This window comes from Podarcis bocagei (genome assembly GCF_964188305.1).
Source record: "Podarcis bocagei genome assembly, chromosome: 16".
In the NCBI taxonomy this organism is placed as follows: domain Eukaryota; kingdom Metazoa; phylum Chordata; class Lepidosauria; order Squamata; family Lacertidae; genus Podarcis; species Podarcis bocagei.
The window spans coordinates 42,915,281-42,931,961 of record NC_138142.1 but is presented as its reverse complement, the minus strand read 5'-3'; the positions used below and the strand labels follow the sequence as shown (position 1 = coordinate 42,931,961).

General features: G+C 48.4%; 1 protein-coding gene across 2 annotated transcripts in view; it reads right to left on the bottom strand.

The window, feature by feature from the left end:
* Window positions 1-2,572: 2,572 nt before the first annotated feature.
* Window positions 2,573-16,681, bottom strand: part of LOC308575179 (SLAM family member 5-like) — a 24,689-nt gene continuing 10,580 nt past the window's right edge. Inside the window, exons 2-6 of one of the 2 annotated variants that reach the window (XM_081173758.1) lie at window positions 9,428-9,462; window positions 6,090-6,434; window positions 5,695-5,997; window positions 4,554-4,904; window positions 2,573-3,732 (exon numbers count right to left, since the gene is read on the bottom strand). In XM_081173758.1, the coding sequence (XP_081029884.1) occupies window positions 3,716-3,732; window positions 4,554-4,904; window positions 5,695-5,997; window positions 6,090-6,434; window positions 9,428-9,446 (1,035 nt within the window). In that variant the 5' untranslated portion in view covers window positions 9,447-9,462 and the 3' untranslated portion in view covers window positions 2,573-3,715. Of the gene's footprint in view, window positions 3,733-4,553; window positions 4,905-5,694; window positions 5,998-6,089; window positions 6,435-9,427; window positions 10,129-16,681 lie in introns of those variants that run through there. The other variant, XM_081173757.1, reaches the window with a different exon arrangement.

Genomic DNA, 16,681 nt, shown 5'->3' with positions numbered 1-16,681 from the left:
GATAGTTTCTGATTAAATCCCATAAGATTCTACATGCGTGCCCTTTTCTTTTTGTTCTTTTAAAAAAGATATTTATTAAAGTTTCAAACAAAATTACAATAATAAGAAAAAGATAAGAAAAAAGAAAATACAAAATACAGAAAAATAAAGAACAGTTAAAAACAAATCAATCTTTCCATATCTTGTCTTTCATTTACTTGTTTCCCTGACCTCCTCACACCTCCCTTTTTTGCATTCCAGTTCAATTAGTTAATTCAGCAAATCCTTTCCCTCTTTATTTTTATCTTAATCCTTTGTCTTGATATATTATAACTTTAGATTCACACCTATTAGCAATCCATTTTTACATACACCTTTGTAACATTACTGCTAAAACCACTTGATTTCATTCTGACATCATTCTAACATTCATTAATTTTACAGTATTTCTGTAAATAGTCTTTAAATTTCTTCCAATCTTCTTCCACCAACTCTTCTCCCTGGTCTCGGATTCTGCCAGTCATTTCCGCCAGTTCCATATAGTCCATTACCTTCATCTGCCATTCTTCCAAGGTGGGTAGTTCTTGTGTCTTCCAGTACATTCGTGCCCTTTTCATGCCCTTTTGCCTCTACTGCCCATTTCTCTCTTGCTTCATAAGTCACGTACACAGCCCAGTTGCTTCGCCAGGCAGGCATCCTGGACCATAAAGATAGTGGCCAAGTTTCTTTGAAGGCCTTTCTTATATATTTATCTTAGGATGTTAATCTTAGGGCCAGGAAACAGATTTCACATTAAGGTGATAATGGTCACTGTCCTCCTGGTCATCCTTCTTATCATGTGTATTGCTTGTTTATCACCTCCGAGGTTGCCAGATGCTCTTCTTTGTAGTTCTGTTCTTTGTTTACCCTGTGCTTAATTAGTTTTAGTAGTTTAATTTGTCCCCACCTGGGTTTGTGGAATGCTCAGAAGAAATCTGATTGGTTCTTACGAACACTCTGTAAAAAGTTCTTTTGTGAATAAAAACGGCCTGGGCCAGGGGCCGTACATGGACAGGAACAGAGAGACACGATTATACGCACCCTTCCCAGAGTCTTGCTGGTTCAAGCCTCTGTGTGTATTCTTATTATTCAGAGTTCAATCCTTCCTTTACTTTGTGAATGCAACATTTTGACACCTGGGAATTTCCATCTGAACTATCCCCAACAAAAAGGACTCTGGTTTTGTTTTGGTTTTTTTGGAAAGGTACTTTTGAACATTTTTTTCAATTCATTATGGATCATTTCCCAATACTCTTTTACCCTTTTACAGGTCCACCACATATGAAAGAACGTTCCCTCAACCTCATTGCATCTCCAGTGCAGATAATCACTTATCAGATTCAGTCTTATACATCTTAGCAAGTCTGCTCAGAGCTAAATACCATCTGCAAATCATTTTCAAATAATTATTCTTCAAAGAATAACATGCTGAAAACTTCAGATCGTTCTTCCAAAGTTTTTCCCAAAGATTAAAATCTATGTTGTATTCTATATCTATTGCTCCATGTGTCATAGAAGCTTTGACAAGCTCATCTTCTATTTCCCAATCTAATAACAGATTGTACATTTTAGATAAAAGTTCTTCTTTGTTTTGTATAAGTTATTTTTCGAATTGTGAGCTTTGGTCCAAAAAAACCCCATTTCTTCTATGTCAAACATTTCATGTAACTGATGATATTGTAGCCAGTCCATAACATGGCTCCTTACACTTTCCATTGATTTCAGTTTAGGTTCCCCTCTGTAAAAATTAAGAGATTATGAAGAAATAAAAGATCATTTTCAGAGTTGGTTACACTATTGGCAACTACATGAGATTTATAAAGAAGACCAAAAGAAAGGATTTAGCTATACGACGTTCAGATTTCAGAAGGAAGTTGTAGAAGGGAAAGTAAAGTTGCTGAAAGGTGCATATAGTATTCTGCTAGAATGGGAAACAAAAGATGAAGAGGTGAAATCAGTCATGATTAAATGGGCACAAGATAAAGGTCATAATATAATGTTTGAAGATTGGGAAAGATTGTGGAAAACTGATTTAAAATTTACAGATTGTTCTCTGTTGAAAGAAAATTATATGAAAATGATGTATAGATGGTATATAACACCAGTGCAGATAGGAAGAATGTATAAAACTGGTTCAAACATGTGTTGGAAATGTAAGGAAAAAGAAGGGACATTTTACCATATGTGGTGGGACTGTAGCAAAATTGGGAAATTTTGGGAAATGATATATGATGAGTTGAAGAAAATGTTCCAATTAACATGTGTTAAAAAACCTGAAGCATTTCTGTTAGGGATTGTAGGAAAAGACCTGCCAAGGAAATTCAAGAACATTTTCATGTATGCGACAATGGCAGCAAGAGTCTTAATAGCACAAGGATGGAAGAATGAGGAAATCCTGACTAAAGAATCTGTGGCAAGAGAAACTGATGGACTACGCGGAATTGGTAAAATTGACACATAAACTGCGTGAGAAGGACAACTGTGACTTTAAAGAAGAATGGGAACTTTTTACAAATTACTTAAAGAAACAACAAAATGAACTGGACTCCTTGGCAGGTTTTGAATAAACACTCACAAATTTATTATTAAGAACATATGGCTAGATAAATTAAGGTTCTTTACAATTTTATAATATGCAGAGAATTACATGTATTGAAAAACCAGAGAGGAGCTGAGGGAAGTTGCGGGAGGAGGGGAGGGGGGGTTCTTTCTTGGGAGGGGGAGGGAAAAAATGGGGGGGGGACTAAAGGTGATATGCCTTTTGATAAAATGTTATGTTGTAATTTCTAATAAAAACTTTACAAAAACAGAAGACTGTGCAACCTGAAAAATGAGACAAGGTATGTACTTATATAAACCAAGAGAATCTTGATTAAAAGTCAATTTTCAAAAAGAACTTAGGTGCCCGGGTTCTTGGGTGCTGATGAGGGTTATGTGTGTGCTCTGGCTGTTGAGGGGGCCCTCTGGCTTGTCTCTCTTTCCTCTGCTGTCTTCATTCCTCTTCATGTTCTGGAGGGAGGGCAGCTGGTCACAGCAGGAGAGGGAGACTCCCTGCCTTCTTCAGCAGCCTGCCTCATCTCTACCTCACGGCCCGCCTCCTCTCCAGCCTCTGATTCTGCCTCTGATTCTGGACTCCTCTCTGCCACCGCTTCTTCCTGCTCATTAAACCCTGTTACCTCTTCAGCTTCTGACACCTCCTCCCAGTTTGCTCCCTCTTCTCCCTCTGACCACTCATTGTCATCCCTACCAAAATCCTCTGGCTCCGAGCCTTCTTCCTTCAGGGGTTCCCCAGCTGGTGCCTCCTCCAAAACATCCTGTCCATGACACCTGGCAGTTGACAAGGGGGGTGCTGCAGCTGTTGGGGAGAGGATACTGCAACTGCAAACAGAGAAATCTCCAGCCGAGGATGAGGGGGTGCTCTGGCTGATGATGGAGGGGCACTTCAGTTGTTGACAAGGGGGCACTCCATCTATTGAGGAGGGGGGTGCCCCTGCTCCTGACTGGGAAGCTCTGGCCATTGTGCCAGGTGAACTGTCAACGTTGCCTCAAAACAATCACTTGCACTGGTTCCAAGAGACATGCCTGCTCCTCCAAACCCTTGGTCTGTTCATCTTCTGAGGTATATGTGTCTGCTTCTGGGTCAGAAAAGATGGGAAGACAGGATTTCCAAAGTGCTGTGGAACTCATGTAACATTCCTCACTTACGCAGAAAATCTGCAGGGGCAGAGAAAAATATAACCAGCTACAGAACATGACAGGAGACACTCAGATGCAACTCCTAAAAGGGTTTCTGAGCATTTGACCCCACCTAAACCCTGTTCATGAACTGAGTCCTGGCCAAGCCCTGCAGTGCCCTAAGAAAGGTCACAGGGCTCTTCCCTATCTCTCCATTCCAGTATTTAGGGTTAGTGTTTGGTTGTACAGGTTCCTGGATCATTCCCCATAGCTGAAGATGCCCATTTTTAACAGACAAAAGTGGTCTGTTTCCTTACTCCAGGAGTGACATTATTAAAGGTAAAGTCTGTGTTTCGGTTATTATATGAGTCCAGTTTGTATTAATGATAAAATTAGTATTTTAGTAAGAGTCCAGGATAGCTGGTGAGTGAAGGGTGCAATCCTGTTCAGTGCTGTTTCACGAGCCCTTTCCCTGTGGGAATCCAGGCCCTCACAGCCAGGACGATTGAACCAGGGTTCAGCCCTGCTCAGTTTGGCTGAGTGTGGATGTTTCCCTGATGGGAATAGGCACACACAACCTAAGAACAATGTGAGGCTGCTTGGAAGCACTCTTGCAACTAGACCTGGGCTGCTCTTTGCAGAGACTGGCTGTCTCTCCCTCGATTAGGGGATTGGTAAAGAGGAGGAGTAGTTATGGCTGAGTCCTGCTGCCTGAATTCTGTTTTGCATTTCACTGGTTTTTAAAAATATCAAATTACAACTTTCAAAATATGTTTATGCATAATAAATACTTCCCAAACATACTGGTTGCTTCCATTGTCATTATCTAGCATCATCCCTGCTTTGCATGCTCATCTTACCTGAAAAGTTGTGGGAGCCTCTCTTCTGAGTTCTGGTGTGCAATAAAATTTTGTCCCTTCTCTGGAAGCCTACGGACAATTTCTGTGGAATGTAACATGAGAAACAATATTTATTCCATGACACTGACCTAATTCTGCTTCTCATGATAAACACAGTAAAGGTAGAGGCATACTGGTAGGGAGCCCCAATCCCAGGTGAGATGGGAAGAAGATTAATAGAGATGGTTCTACCTCCTTGATGCCTTTTTCTCCACTGGCATACTGCAAGCAGAATCACAATTCCCAACAAAAACAAAATTGCAAAGAGACCAGAAATAAGAGGCAGGATCTTCTGGGTTCCAATATGTCCACCTGCAATGTGCAATAAGAGGCTCTTGAAAATGCTTCAATAGCAACAAGCAAAGTGATTATCCTACATGAGAGAAGCAGAATGAATGAAATGCCAGGACAGACTTCCAAAACAAAGATACCTTCTGTTAGGATACAAGAAGCCGGTGAGATGAAGGCAAGACATGAAAAGAGGTGTTGAAACAGGGGCAGGAAATGTGTTGCTCTCCAGATGTTGCTGGACTCCAGTTTCCATCAGCTCCAGCCAGCAGGCCCAATGGGCAGGGGCAGTGGCGTAGCGTGGGTTGTCAGCACCCGGGGCAAGGCAAGTAATTTGCGCCCCCTAACCCGTGGATTTGTGCCCCCTAACCCTAACCCCCAGTTGTTGCGCCTGGTGAGGCCGCCCCCCCCTGCACCCCCCCCACGCTACGCCACTGGGCAGGGGTTATGCTGCTGGGTAGAGTCTGGCAGCCTCTGCAAGTCACCATGGTGGCTACTGGGTGGTGTAGCCATAGGGCTGGATCCAGAATTACAGCACAATCCTGTGTGCAGTCAGACATTGGCTGCAGCCTTCACTTTGCCCCGCTCCAAATGTAGTTTATTTACCTAGGGGTAGGAGGAGGAGGAAGAAGCAGAAGCAGCAATTCAGATGGGTCATGGCAATCTTCAAGCAGGACTGGATTTGCTCTAACACTGGTCAACAAGCATGTGAGGAGGGGTGCTTGCATATATGAGTGTCTCTCCTTGAATCCCCATAGGGTGTAAGCTATCCAAGACTCCAAACAGCAACTCTGGATAAAGATACATTGCTCACCTCCAATACTTGAGCAGATGTGGGACAAGTCAAATGAGGCTCTCTTTTCACTGACAGGGTTGCTGACCAGGCAAGTCAATGTGGAGTCAAAAGGTATGGTCTTCCAGGAGACATTGAGCTGCCTCCCACTTTCAGAAAGCTGGAACTCATCCAGGCTGCTTTCTAAGGCCCTGGGGGGATTCCCTCTTTCCCAGGAGACCTTGAGTTCTTCCCTTCTAGGTGTCTGACATTGCAGGGTCACATTACATCCCTCTAGATTACTGGATATCTCTTGATGGAGCATCTGTGGTGTTGGCACTGGCTCTGTTGAACACAGTTGAAAGCAACATCAGTACCTATGTTGTAAATGGTGCTGATCCTATTCCATGAGCCAAACAGTGAAAGGAATAACTTACCATAAACTGTGAGGCTGAAACTCTGTTCTTGAAACCGTGATTTCATAAACCAGATGCGAGCATTGTAGATCCCACTGTCATCCAACTCCAGGTCTTTGACCTTCAGTGTTGTCTCGTTCACCATGTCTAGCCGTTGTCCAAACCGGTCAGTGGGACTTGGGTGCTCCAGTTTCCCATGAGTGAATTCCCCCAGCCAATAGCCCAGGCCACCCCTTTGGGGGTAGAAGTCCCATTCCATTTTCTCCACTGTTATTCCTTGAGATATGTTGGCAGGAAACAAGACTGATCCTCCCAGAATTCCTTTCACCTGATGGGTTGGGTTCTGCACCGCACGGCTAAAAGTGTCTTGTGAGGGGTGGTGGGGGAGGAGATACAAACAAAGGTGGAAATTAGTATCATTATCCTCTTTTAGTGAAGTCTGAAAAAGCAATTGATTAAACACTTAAATCTTTTCAAAACTTTTCAGTGCTGAAATTTTAGGAATATCTAGCTTTGTGTAATTGTCTCAAGGAAAAATTCTGAAAAATAAGTAGAATTTCCCCTCACGAGGAACAAAAGTTCATTTATTTCAGTTCACAAGATTTATACTTCTTGGTTTTAATAAAGCCTCAAAGCACTTTACATAATCAGAGCTGTGCAAAATGTCTGTTGAAAACTCAACACAGAAAGCTCTAACCCAGTGAAAAATTATTCTAAGCAGCAATATAAAAACCACATGTGTGTGTGTTTCAGGAAAAAATGATTATGCACATTTTTTCGTGAAACCGAGATAAGTTTATACAGAGTTCAGAGAAGCAACTGACTCTGTTCCACCAAGATCCCCAGTCGCCTTTTCCTGCTCATTGGTTGCTCCTCTAATTCACTGCTTGCTCTTAACTGACATTTCTTTTGTATTGGTGGATGACTGACACATGACAGGAAAAAAATCCTTCAGGGAAACATTTCTGCCCTAGAGATTCCACTCCACACCTTCAGGGGAGATGATCACCTTCATCATAGATGCAGTCTCTCCCCCCTCCCCCATCAGCTCAGTAACAAATATGACAAGAAGAATTAAGCCTTCTCTTGGAGCTTCCTTTGAAGCCACCCAGGGTGTTCTGGGAGGGTTCGAGCTGGGGAAAGGAGGCCCTCAGTGCTAGCAAACAATATTATCAATGATTTCCCTTTTCATGCCAAATCAAACATAGAGTGCCCCCTCCATACATTTAGGTGGGTTTCTTCTTCTTCTTCTTCTTCTTCTTCTTCTTCTTCTTCTTCTTCTTCTTCTTCTTCTTCTTCTTCTCAAGGAAGAGTACAGCAATACTCTGAAGAAAAGGTCTTCTGTGAGAAAAATCCACAGTTGTGGATTGTGGATTGCAGAGAGCCATGAGTGGCAGTGACGCCCCAAACTGGCCGTTTCTGGGAATCATCTATGGGAAGCTTGCTAATGTTGCACTCAGGTCCTGCCTGATGGCTTCCCTTTCTGTTTCACCACTGTGAGAAGGACAACTTCATTCTTCTGCACAGGATAAAAGGTAAAGGTACCCCTGCCCGTACAGGCCAGTCTTGACAGACTCTAGGGTTGTGCACCCATCTCACTCTATAGGCCGGGGGCCAGCGCTGTCCGGAGACACTTCCAGGTCACGTGGCCAGCGTGACGAAGCTGCTCTGGTGAGCCAGCACCAGCGCAGCACACGGAAACGCCATTTACCTTCCCGCTATAAAGCAGTACCTATTTATCTACTTGCACTTTAAGGGTGCTTTCGAACTGCTAGGTTGGCAGGCGCTGGGACTGAGCAATGGGAGCTCACCCCGTCGCGGGGATTCGAACCGCCGACCATACGATCGGCAAGTCCTAGGCACTGAGGTTTTACCCACAGCGCCACCCACGTCTGCACAGGATAGATGCTCTAAAATAAGCCTGTTCATCCATCTTATAAGCATGGCCCGAGTACAGGGTCTTATTCGCAAGAGTCGTGAACTTGCGGACACAACGGTCCGTCCGTCCTGTCGCTTCCCAGCAGATCATACCCTCCCCTTTATTTTTATTTTTCATTTTATAAAATATTTATTAAGGGTTTTAAACAATATAACACCAAACACATAAAACAGCATCACCAAAATAAAAAATACACACAGAGCAAAAAAGATACAACATAATTAAGTTTCAGAAACCAGATTTCCATAACCTTCTTTTCAGACTCCCTCACATCTCCCTTTCCTGCATTCCCGTTTAGAAAGTCATGTTCAGCAGTACTTCACCTTCTCTCAAATCTTGTTTTAATTTGTACCTTTCAAATATTATGTCTCCAATTTTACCCTTTGTTATCAAGTATTTAAGTATTTAAGCTTGACATAATATTAGTCAAATTTCATCTTTGGTCTTATAATTCAGTTATTTTCATATTTCTTTCCGCTAAGTTACTAATGCCAAATTATCTTTCTATCCTGCATCATTCTAGCATTCATACAGTTTACAGTACTTTTGCAAATAATCCTTAAATTTCTTCCAGTCCTCTTCCATTGTCTCTTCTCCCGGGTCTCGGATTCTGTCAGTCATTTCTGCCAATTCCATGTAGTCTATCAGTTGCATCTGCCATTCTTCCAGGGTGGGCAAATCTTCTGTCTTCCAATGTTTGGCAATAAGTATTCTTGCAGCTGTTGTCGCATACATAAAGAAAGTTCTATCCTTCTTTAGCACTCTCTGGCCGACAATGCCCAAAAGGAAGGCCTCTGGTTTCTTAAGGAAGGTATATTTAAATACCTTTTTTGTTCATTATAGATCATTTCCCAGAAGGCCTTAACCCTTGGGCATGTCCACCAAAGGTGAAAGAATGTTCCTTCATTTTCTTTACATTTCCAACACTTATTGTCTGGCAAATGATATATTTTTGCAAGCTTGACTGGGGTCATGTACCACCTGTACCATACCCTCCCCTTTAAACCAGCAAGTGCCTCACAGCAAACGTTCAAAACATCAAAATACAGAGCATTGAAAATACAAATGTAAGAAATACAGAATAGGATAGTATTTTTTTAAAAAAGACAGAAATAAACAATTTGGCAAACACAGAATAAATTCAACATTACCCTCCCCCAAAAAACACATCGAGGCTTTATCACAGTAAAGTTTCTGGCACGGGTCTCCCTACATTCCAGGCAGCCTGGCTTAAATGCAGTTCAGAGGGGAGAGAAAGATGGCTTACAACTGCCTTCCCATATCCTTCTCCAGAGGAGTCTGGCAGCTACAAGAGGCAAATGTCAGGGAGGACAAAGATAGTCTCTTCCCCAGCCTCGGGAAACACCAGCTGCTGGGACAGATCTTACTGCTCTTCAGGACAAAGCAGTGCGCGACTTACCCAGAAAGTACAGAAACATTATGAAGAGGAAACGTCTGCAAGCAAAAGTCATGTTTGCTTCTCTGCGGAAGTGTGTTTCTGGATGTGGAATGTGGGGGAGGAGCAGAATTGCTTTGTTTGCAAAGACTGGCTATTAAGAAAAGTCTTATGCTCATGAATGAATAATGTTGAGAAATTAAATTGCGAGAGGAGTTTCTGCCCCCCAGAAGCACTGAGTCCCCGCTTCCATCGTAGGACTTGCCAAAACAAGAGCAACAGCTGCAACAGGGAGGCTCTGCCCGACGGAGAATGTTCCCGTCGCTGCGCAGCTCTCTCCCCCCTCCCGGCTCCTTGCAACAGGGAGTGCCAGCGAGGGGCGTCTCTTCCTCTTGGTTTTAATGGCGAGGGACGGGGCCTTCTCCACCGCTGGGGCACCCCATTCCGAGAACGACCTTTCCAAAAAAAGCAGCAGAAGTGTGCCAAGAGCAGGGCACATAGCTGTCAACTTTTCCCTTTTCTTGCGAGGAATCCTATTCGGAATGAGGGAATTTCCCTTTAAAAAAATGGAAACGTTGACAGCTATGGCAGGGTAGTGTAAACTGGATCCTGCATCTCGACGCCGCTCTTCTGATCAACTTTCCCCTATTAACGCCAGAAATGTTTCCGGACGTTTCGACGGCTTTTCTCTGCAGCGCCTCTCTCGCCAGAGACTTCAATCATTCAGTGTGGGGAGCGGAGGCGCAGAGAAGGGGGGGGGGCAGAAGAGGGCGCTGCTTGTGGATACCGCGCAGGAACTTGTATGTTGTGGAGCAACTGCATCAGTTATTATTGCTATTATTTAGCCAGCAGCTAAATAATAAGGAAAATATGTCTCGTTTTGTTAGCCCCCAAATGGAAAACGAGCGAGATTCCCAACCGAAGAAAAACGGCAACTTAAGTTAAATCAATGTCTTAAGCTAGGAATAGGAGGAGATGGGGGCAGCAGCAGCAATTCACAGGATCAGATCAGTCTTCAAGGAGCTCTGTGTATGATCCGATCCTGCTCACAAGCATGTGAAGAGCAGCATTTATTAATACAGTGGTACCTCGGGTTAAGAACTTAATTCATTCCAGAGGTCTGTTCTTAACCTGAAACTGTTCTTAACCTGAAGCACCACATTAGCTAATGGGGCCTTCCACTGCCGCCAGAGCATGATTTCTGTTCTCATCCTGAAGGAAAGTTCTTAACCCGAGGTACTATTTCTGAGTTAGCGGAGTCTGTAACCTGAATGATGCGTCTGTAACCTGAAGCGTATGTAACCCGAGGTACCACTGTATAGGATACAACATAGATCTTAATTTTTGGGAAAAACTTTGGAAGAATGATCTGAAGTTTTCAGCATGTTATTCTTTGATGGATAATGTCAGGGGTTTAGGAGCAGAGGCACGGGCAAGGGAGGAGACAGAGAGCGAAGGGGAGGAGGCAGAAGAAAAGATGAGTGATGACGACGACCCGAGATCTCCCAGTCTTTCCAGTGAATCAGAGGATTCACAGAAAGGAGCACCAGTGGCCAGGGCAAGGGGGGAGTCTAGGGGGGCACCCCAGGAAGGTAGAGCCAGAGGGGACTCAGGGGGGAGCAGCTGGAAATCGGGACCAGCGTCACCGCCAGGAAGCAGGGAAGAGAAAGGGAGCCAGGGGGGGAGCGCTAGCAGCTCACCACAGGAGGGAGGGCATGAGTCAGGAGTGGCCACGCCTCCATCGGGGAGCGAAGAAACGGTTAAGAGGAAAGTGGAAGGTTGGGCGCGCGCGCCAAGTTCAAATGCAGAGGAAGGCGGCGCAGTAAGCAGCCCCGAAAGGGAACCAGGTCCTAAAGCCCGGCGCAAGGAGGCAGGAGGGTCCGGGTCAGCGTCAGAAGAATCCCGGAAGGAAGAAGCCCCGGGGGGTAGAGGGACCCAGAGGAGGACAGTCAGGCGGAAAAGGTGGAGCAAGGCTAGGATATTAAGTTGGTGCACACGGGGCGGAGACTCAGACGGAGCTTCGCCGATCTAGCTACTAGACGTAGAGTTTGCGCGCAGCAGCGTGAGAATGGAAACTGTAATTCAATAAAGACTTTTACTTAATGATCGCTGGCTAGCGTGATCCTCTGTGAGCTAGGATCTTCAAGCAGCTCTGACAGTAAGCTCCGTCACATCATTGTGGGCATCTACAGCCTCGAGGAGGGGAGAGAAACAGGTGCCTACTAGCGAGCTCACGAACGGCAGACGACATGACGGCTGAGCAGCAGATAGAGGACCTCAGAAAAGCAGTGGCACAACTGAACGCCGAGGTTCTCGCATCCAGGAAGAGAGAGGAGGAGGCAGCTGCCGCCTGCAGGGATCTCCAGGTCAGGTTAGACGTGCTGACAAAGCAGACACCCCGGCAGGAGGGAATTGGGTTGGCGAGACGGGCAGGCGGGCTAGTCTCTCACTTCGATGGGAACCTGCAACAGTATCCCAACTTTAGAGCCGACGTACTGTGCGCACTGCAACTGCTGCATAAAGACTTTAGAGATGAACAAGAGAGAGTGGGGTTCATCATGTCCCATCTGCATGGGGATGCGAAAGCATGGCTACGCAATTTATGGAGAGATAAGGATCCGGCGCTCCAGAATGCGGATGCCTTTATTAAAGCGATGGATGGGTGCTTTTTATCAAGTATTGACGTGGATCTTGCACGGAAGGAGGTGCATGGGCTGAGACAAGGGAGGGCCAGCGTCAGGCAGTATCATGCCCGCTTTTTCGCCTTGGTCAGTGCCCTGGAATGGGACAGAGATTCGGCTCCGGTAAGAGACCTCTTTTGGGAAGGGCTGCACAACTCGATTAAAGATGAGATCGCGAGGGGGGAGAGACCCCGAACCACCCAGGAGGTCGTTCAGAGGGCACTGGCAGTGGGGGTGAGGCTGGAAGGACGTCCGTGGAGCAGGGAAGAAGGGCGTGGAGAGCGCGAACCAGCCGGGGGCCCCTCCTTCCTTCACAGAGAAGCAGCGCGGGCGCAATCCACGCCTCCGCCAGGAGGAGGAGCCGAACCTATGGAGGTTGGAGGTGCAAGGGCTCAGTCAGGAACCAGAGCCCTAGCACCGGCAGCAGTGAAAGCGAAGCCTCCTAGAGGGAACAGGAAGTGTTACGTCTGTGAGGAACCAGGGCATATGGCAAAAGAGTGTCCCCAGAGGCCCCACAAGCTCACTGCAGCCTCGGCAATGGTGACTGCAGCAACGCAGCAAGCAGGACCACAGCAGGGAAACGACGATGTCTGGCTGGAGGAAGAGGCACTGGGGCCCAGCCAGACGTGTTAGTGACGCAGTCCCCAGAGATTTTACAGCCCGTGAACCCCCTCCCGCCCAAACCAGTAGTGAGGCTCACAGCATCTCTCCAGCTGCCCAATGGAATCACCATAGACGTGCCAATCACCATCGACTCAGGCAGCAATGCGGACTTTATAGGACAGGACTTTGTCGACAGGCACGCTGTGCAGTCGCTGCCGGCCACACTGCCCCTGCAGGTTGTCACGGTGGATGGCAGGGAGCTGCTCGGGGGGCAAGTGGTGAAGCAGACGCCACCAATGGTGATGCGACTTGGGAATCACAGAGAAATCATCAGCTTCAACGTTACTCAACTATCTGACACGCCCGTTGTATTGGGCATGAGTTGGCTGGACAAGCACAGCCCAACGATGGCTTGGTACCAGAGGCAGCTGACCTTCGGCTCTTCCTTTTGTGCTGAACACTGCATAGTGCCCAGGCAGGAAGGAGAGGAAGAGGAGTCACAGCTGCTGCTAGGCACGCTGCAAGCGATTCCCCACAAGTACGCAGAATTTTTGGAAGTTTTCTGCGAGAAGGAGGCAGACAGGCTACCCCCTCACAGACCATATGACTGCAAAATTGACCTGCTGCCGGGGGCGGCGCTGCCTAAAGGGAAACTGTATTCCATGTCAGAGGACGAACTGCAAGAACTCAAGGAGTTCATTGATCATAATTTGCAGCGCGGCTTCATCCGGGAGTCCAAGGCAGTGGGGGGCAGTCCCGTATTCTTTGTTAAGAAGCGGGACACGCCCCAAAAGAGACTCGTAGTGGATTACAGGATTTTGAACAGTGTGACTAGGCCATCGGACTTCCCCATGCCCCGAATTGACGACCTCCTCGCGAAGGTACGGAAGGGCAGAGTGTTCACCAAGTTGGACCTGCGGGGGGCGTACAACCTCATTCGCATGCGGGAGGGTGATGAGTGGAAGACAGCCATGTTCACGCCCCTGGGGACCTACGAATATAGAGTTATGCCTTTTGGATTGCAAAACGGCTCCCACGTTTTTCAAGCATTTATGCATCACGTGTTGGCGGGACTGCTCTACAAGACGTGCGTCTGTTTCTTAGATGACATCCTGATCTTTTCGGAGTCGCAGCAGGAGCATGACAAGCACGTCAAGGAAGTGCTGAGCAGGCTAAAGCAACATAGGCTCTACGCCAAGCTGGAGAAGTGCCAATTTGACGTGACGGAGGTGGATTTTCTGGGCTACAAGCTGTCTGACAAGGGGCTCGCCATGGACAGCGCCAAGGTTCGAGCGGTGTTGGATTGGAAGAGCCCGCGCAACCGGAAGGAGGTCCAACGGTTTGTCGGCTTTGCTAACTTCTATCGCAAGTTTATCAAGGGCTTCGCGATGCAGACGGCGGCCATCACTGACACGCTTAGCTCCAAGAAAAAGAAGTTCATTTGGACAGAGCAGGCGGAGCAGTCCTTTCAGGCACTCAAGCGTCTCTTCGCGTCGGAAGAGCAGCTGCTTCATGTCAACCCCAGCAAGCTGATGAGGGTGGAGACAGACGCTTCGGACAGAGCCGTGGGGGCGGTCCTGCTGCAGAAAGACCCGCAGGGGGTGTGGCGACCGGGAGCGTTTTACTCCAGGAAGCTCAGCAAGTCCGAGCAGAACTACACCATATGGGACAGGGAGTTGCTGGCAATTCATGCAGCGTTCAAGGCGTGGAGGCACTTTCTGATCGGCGCCAAGCACACGGTGCAGGTTTGCACGGACCACAAGAATCTAGAGCACTGGCGCACGGCACAGTTCCTGAACCAGAGGCAGATACGTTGGGCTGAGTTCTTTGCGAACTTCGACTTCCGAATAGAGTATGTCCCGGGGGACACCAACATCATGGCAGACGCTCTCTCCCGTAAGCCACAGTATCTGGAGGACGCAACACCAGCGGCCGCCATGCACATCTTCGCACCGACAGTGTGGGCGTGCGCCGCGGCGACCGTGGACCTAGAGGCGGTACGGCGAGCGTTGCAGGGGGACTCCTTCGCACAAGCCAAGATGACAGAGGTGCAAAGGGGCAAGGCAGCGGCCGACGGTTTCCAGCTGAGAGATGGATTGCTCATCCGTAAAGGGGCCATCTACGTGCCGGGAGACGAACTTCGAGCCAAGGTGCTGCAGCAGCTGCACGACGCGCCCACGGCCGGGCACTTTGGTAAGGAGAAGACGGTGGAATTAGTAGCCAGGGATTTCTGGTGGCCTGGAATGAGAGGGGAGGTCGCAGACTACGTGGCGAGGTGTGACACCTGCCAGAGGGCCAAACCAGTGCACAAACCGCCGGCCGGACTGTTGGAGCCGCTGCAAACTCCGGTAGAACCTTGGGAAAGGGTGGCCCTGGACTTTGTCACGGATCTGCCCAGCTCAAGGGGCAAGACGGCAGTGCTGGTGGTGGTGGACCTGTTTTCCAAGATGGCGCATTTCATTCCGTGTGCTAAGGTGGCCACGGCGGAGCAAACCGCCAAACTGTTCATAGACCACGTGTTCAAGGTTCACGGTCTGCCACGGTCTATTCTGTCCGACCGCGGGCGGCAGTTCATCTCGAACTTCTGGCAGAAGCTGATGGGCTTCCTGAACGTCAAGATCAACCTGGCGTCGGCGAGACACCCGCAGACCAACGGGCAAGCGGAGCGGGTCAATGCCATCATGCAGCAGTACCTGAGATGTTATGCAAATCAACAGCCTGCGACGTGGGTGGATTACCTGCCGCTTGCAGAGTTCGCCTACAACAACACGAAGCACGTATCCACGGGGGTCACGCCGTTCTTCGCCAACAACGGGAGGCACCCCAGAACCTTCCCGGGACTGGAAAGAATGGGGGAGGGGGAGCCGCAGACAGCAGATGCGTTCGCGTCGGAGCTGCAGGAAGTCCACGATCAGCTGAGGCGCCACCTGGAGCTGGCCAAGCACGCATACAAGGTACAAGCAGACAAGCACAGAAGGGTTGGAGAAGAGCTCCACGTGGGAGACTGGGTTTGGTTAGCGGCCCACGCAGTGCCGGCCAGGTCGTTGGCCAAGAAGAAACTAGGGCATAAACAACTGGGGCCCTACCAAGTCGAAGAGCAGGTCAACCCGGTAGCTTTCAGACTGGCACTTCCGGAGGGTTCCAGAATGCATCCGGTATTCCACAGATCGGTGCTCACTCCCTACAAGGCACCGCACAGGTTCCAGGAACCCGGAACGGCGCCGAGTCCGGCCAGAGACAGAACAGGACACGCGGGAGCGGCACAGAAGGAACGCATCAACGAAGTCACGGAGATTTTGGACTCCAGATGGGGGGAAGAGGGGGTAGAATACTTTCTCGCCAAGGAGGGCACCCCGGCCAGTGCGAACAGCTGGGTGCCGGGATACGCCTTAGACGAACCTCTGCTCAAAGACGAGTTTCATGCCCTCTTCCCACATAGACCTATGCCAGCAGACTTTTTCGACGACTGGCTTTTCACACCCACGCTTTCGGCCAGCACGTTCCGGGGGTTCGACTCGGACGAGGAACCAACGCGAGACGTCCGTTCCCCGGAGGGGTCACCCTCGGGATCTGTCTCAGAACCCTCGTATTGGTGGGACGATAGGCCAGAGGAGCAGTTCCGCAGAAAGTGGCTGGACTGCTCAGGACGAGCAACGCCGCCAGGAGGAAGTGAGGGAGAGACGGACATGGACATTTTCGGGGACGACCCTGGTTTCGAGCACGGCGGCACAGAGATGGAAGCGGAGGTGACCGTCGTCGACGAGAGCAGGGAGGAAGTCCCGGAAGAGTTCAGATGGAGGCCCGCCACGGGAAGCGACCGATATCCGACGTTCGTCCCTTTGCAACAGCAGCCCCCAGCTCCAGCACCGGAAGGAGGGGAGGGGGGACTGGGGGGCTTCGAGGGGGGGATGGATGTCAGGGGTTTAGGAGCAGAGGCACGGGCAAGGGAGGAGACAGAGAGCGAAGGGGAGGAGGCAGAAGAAAAGATGAGTGA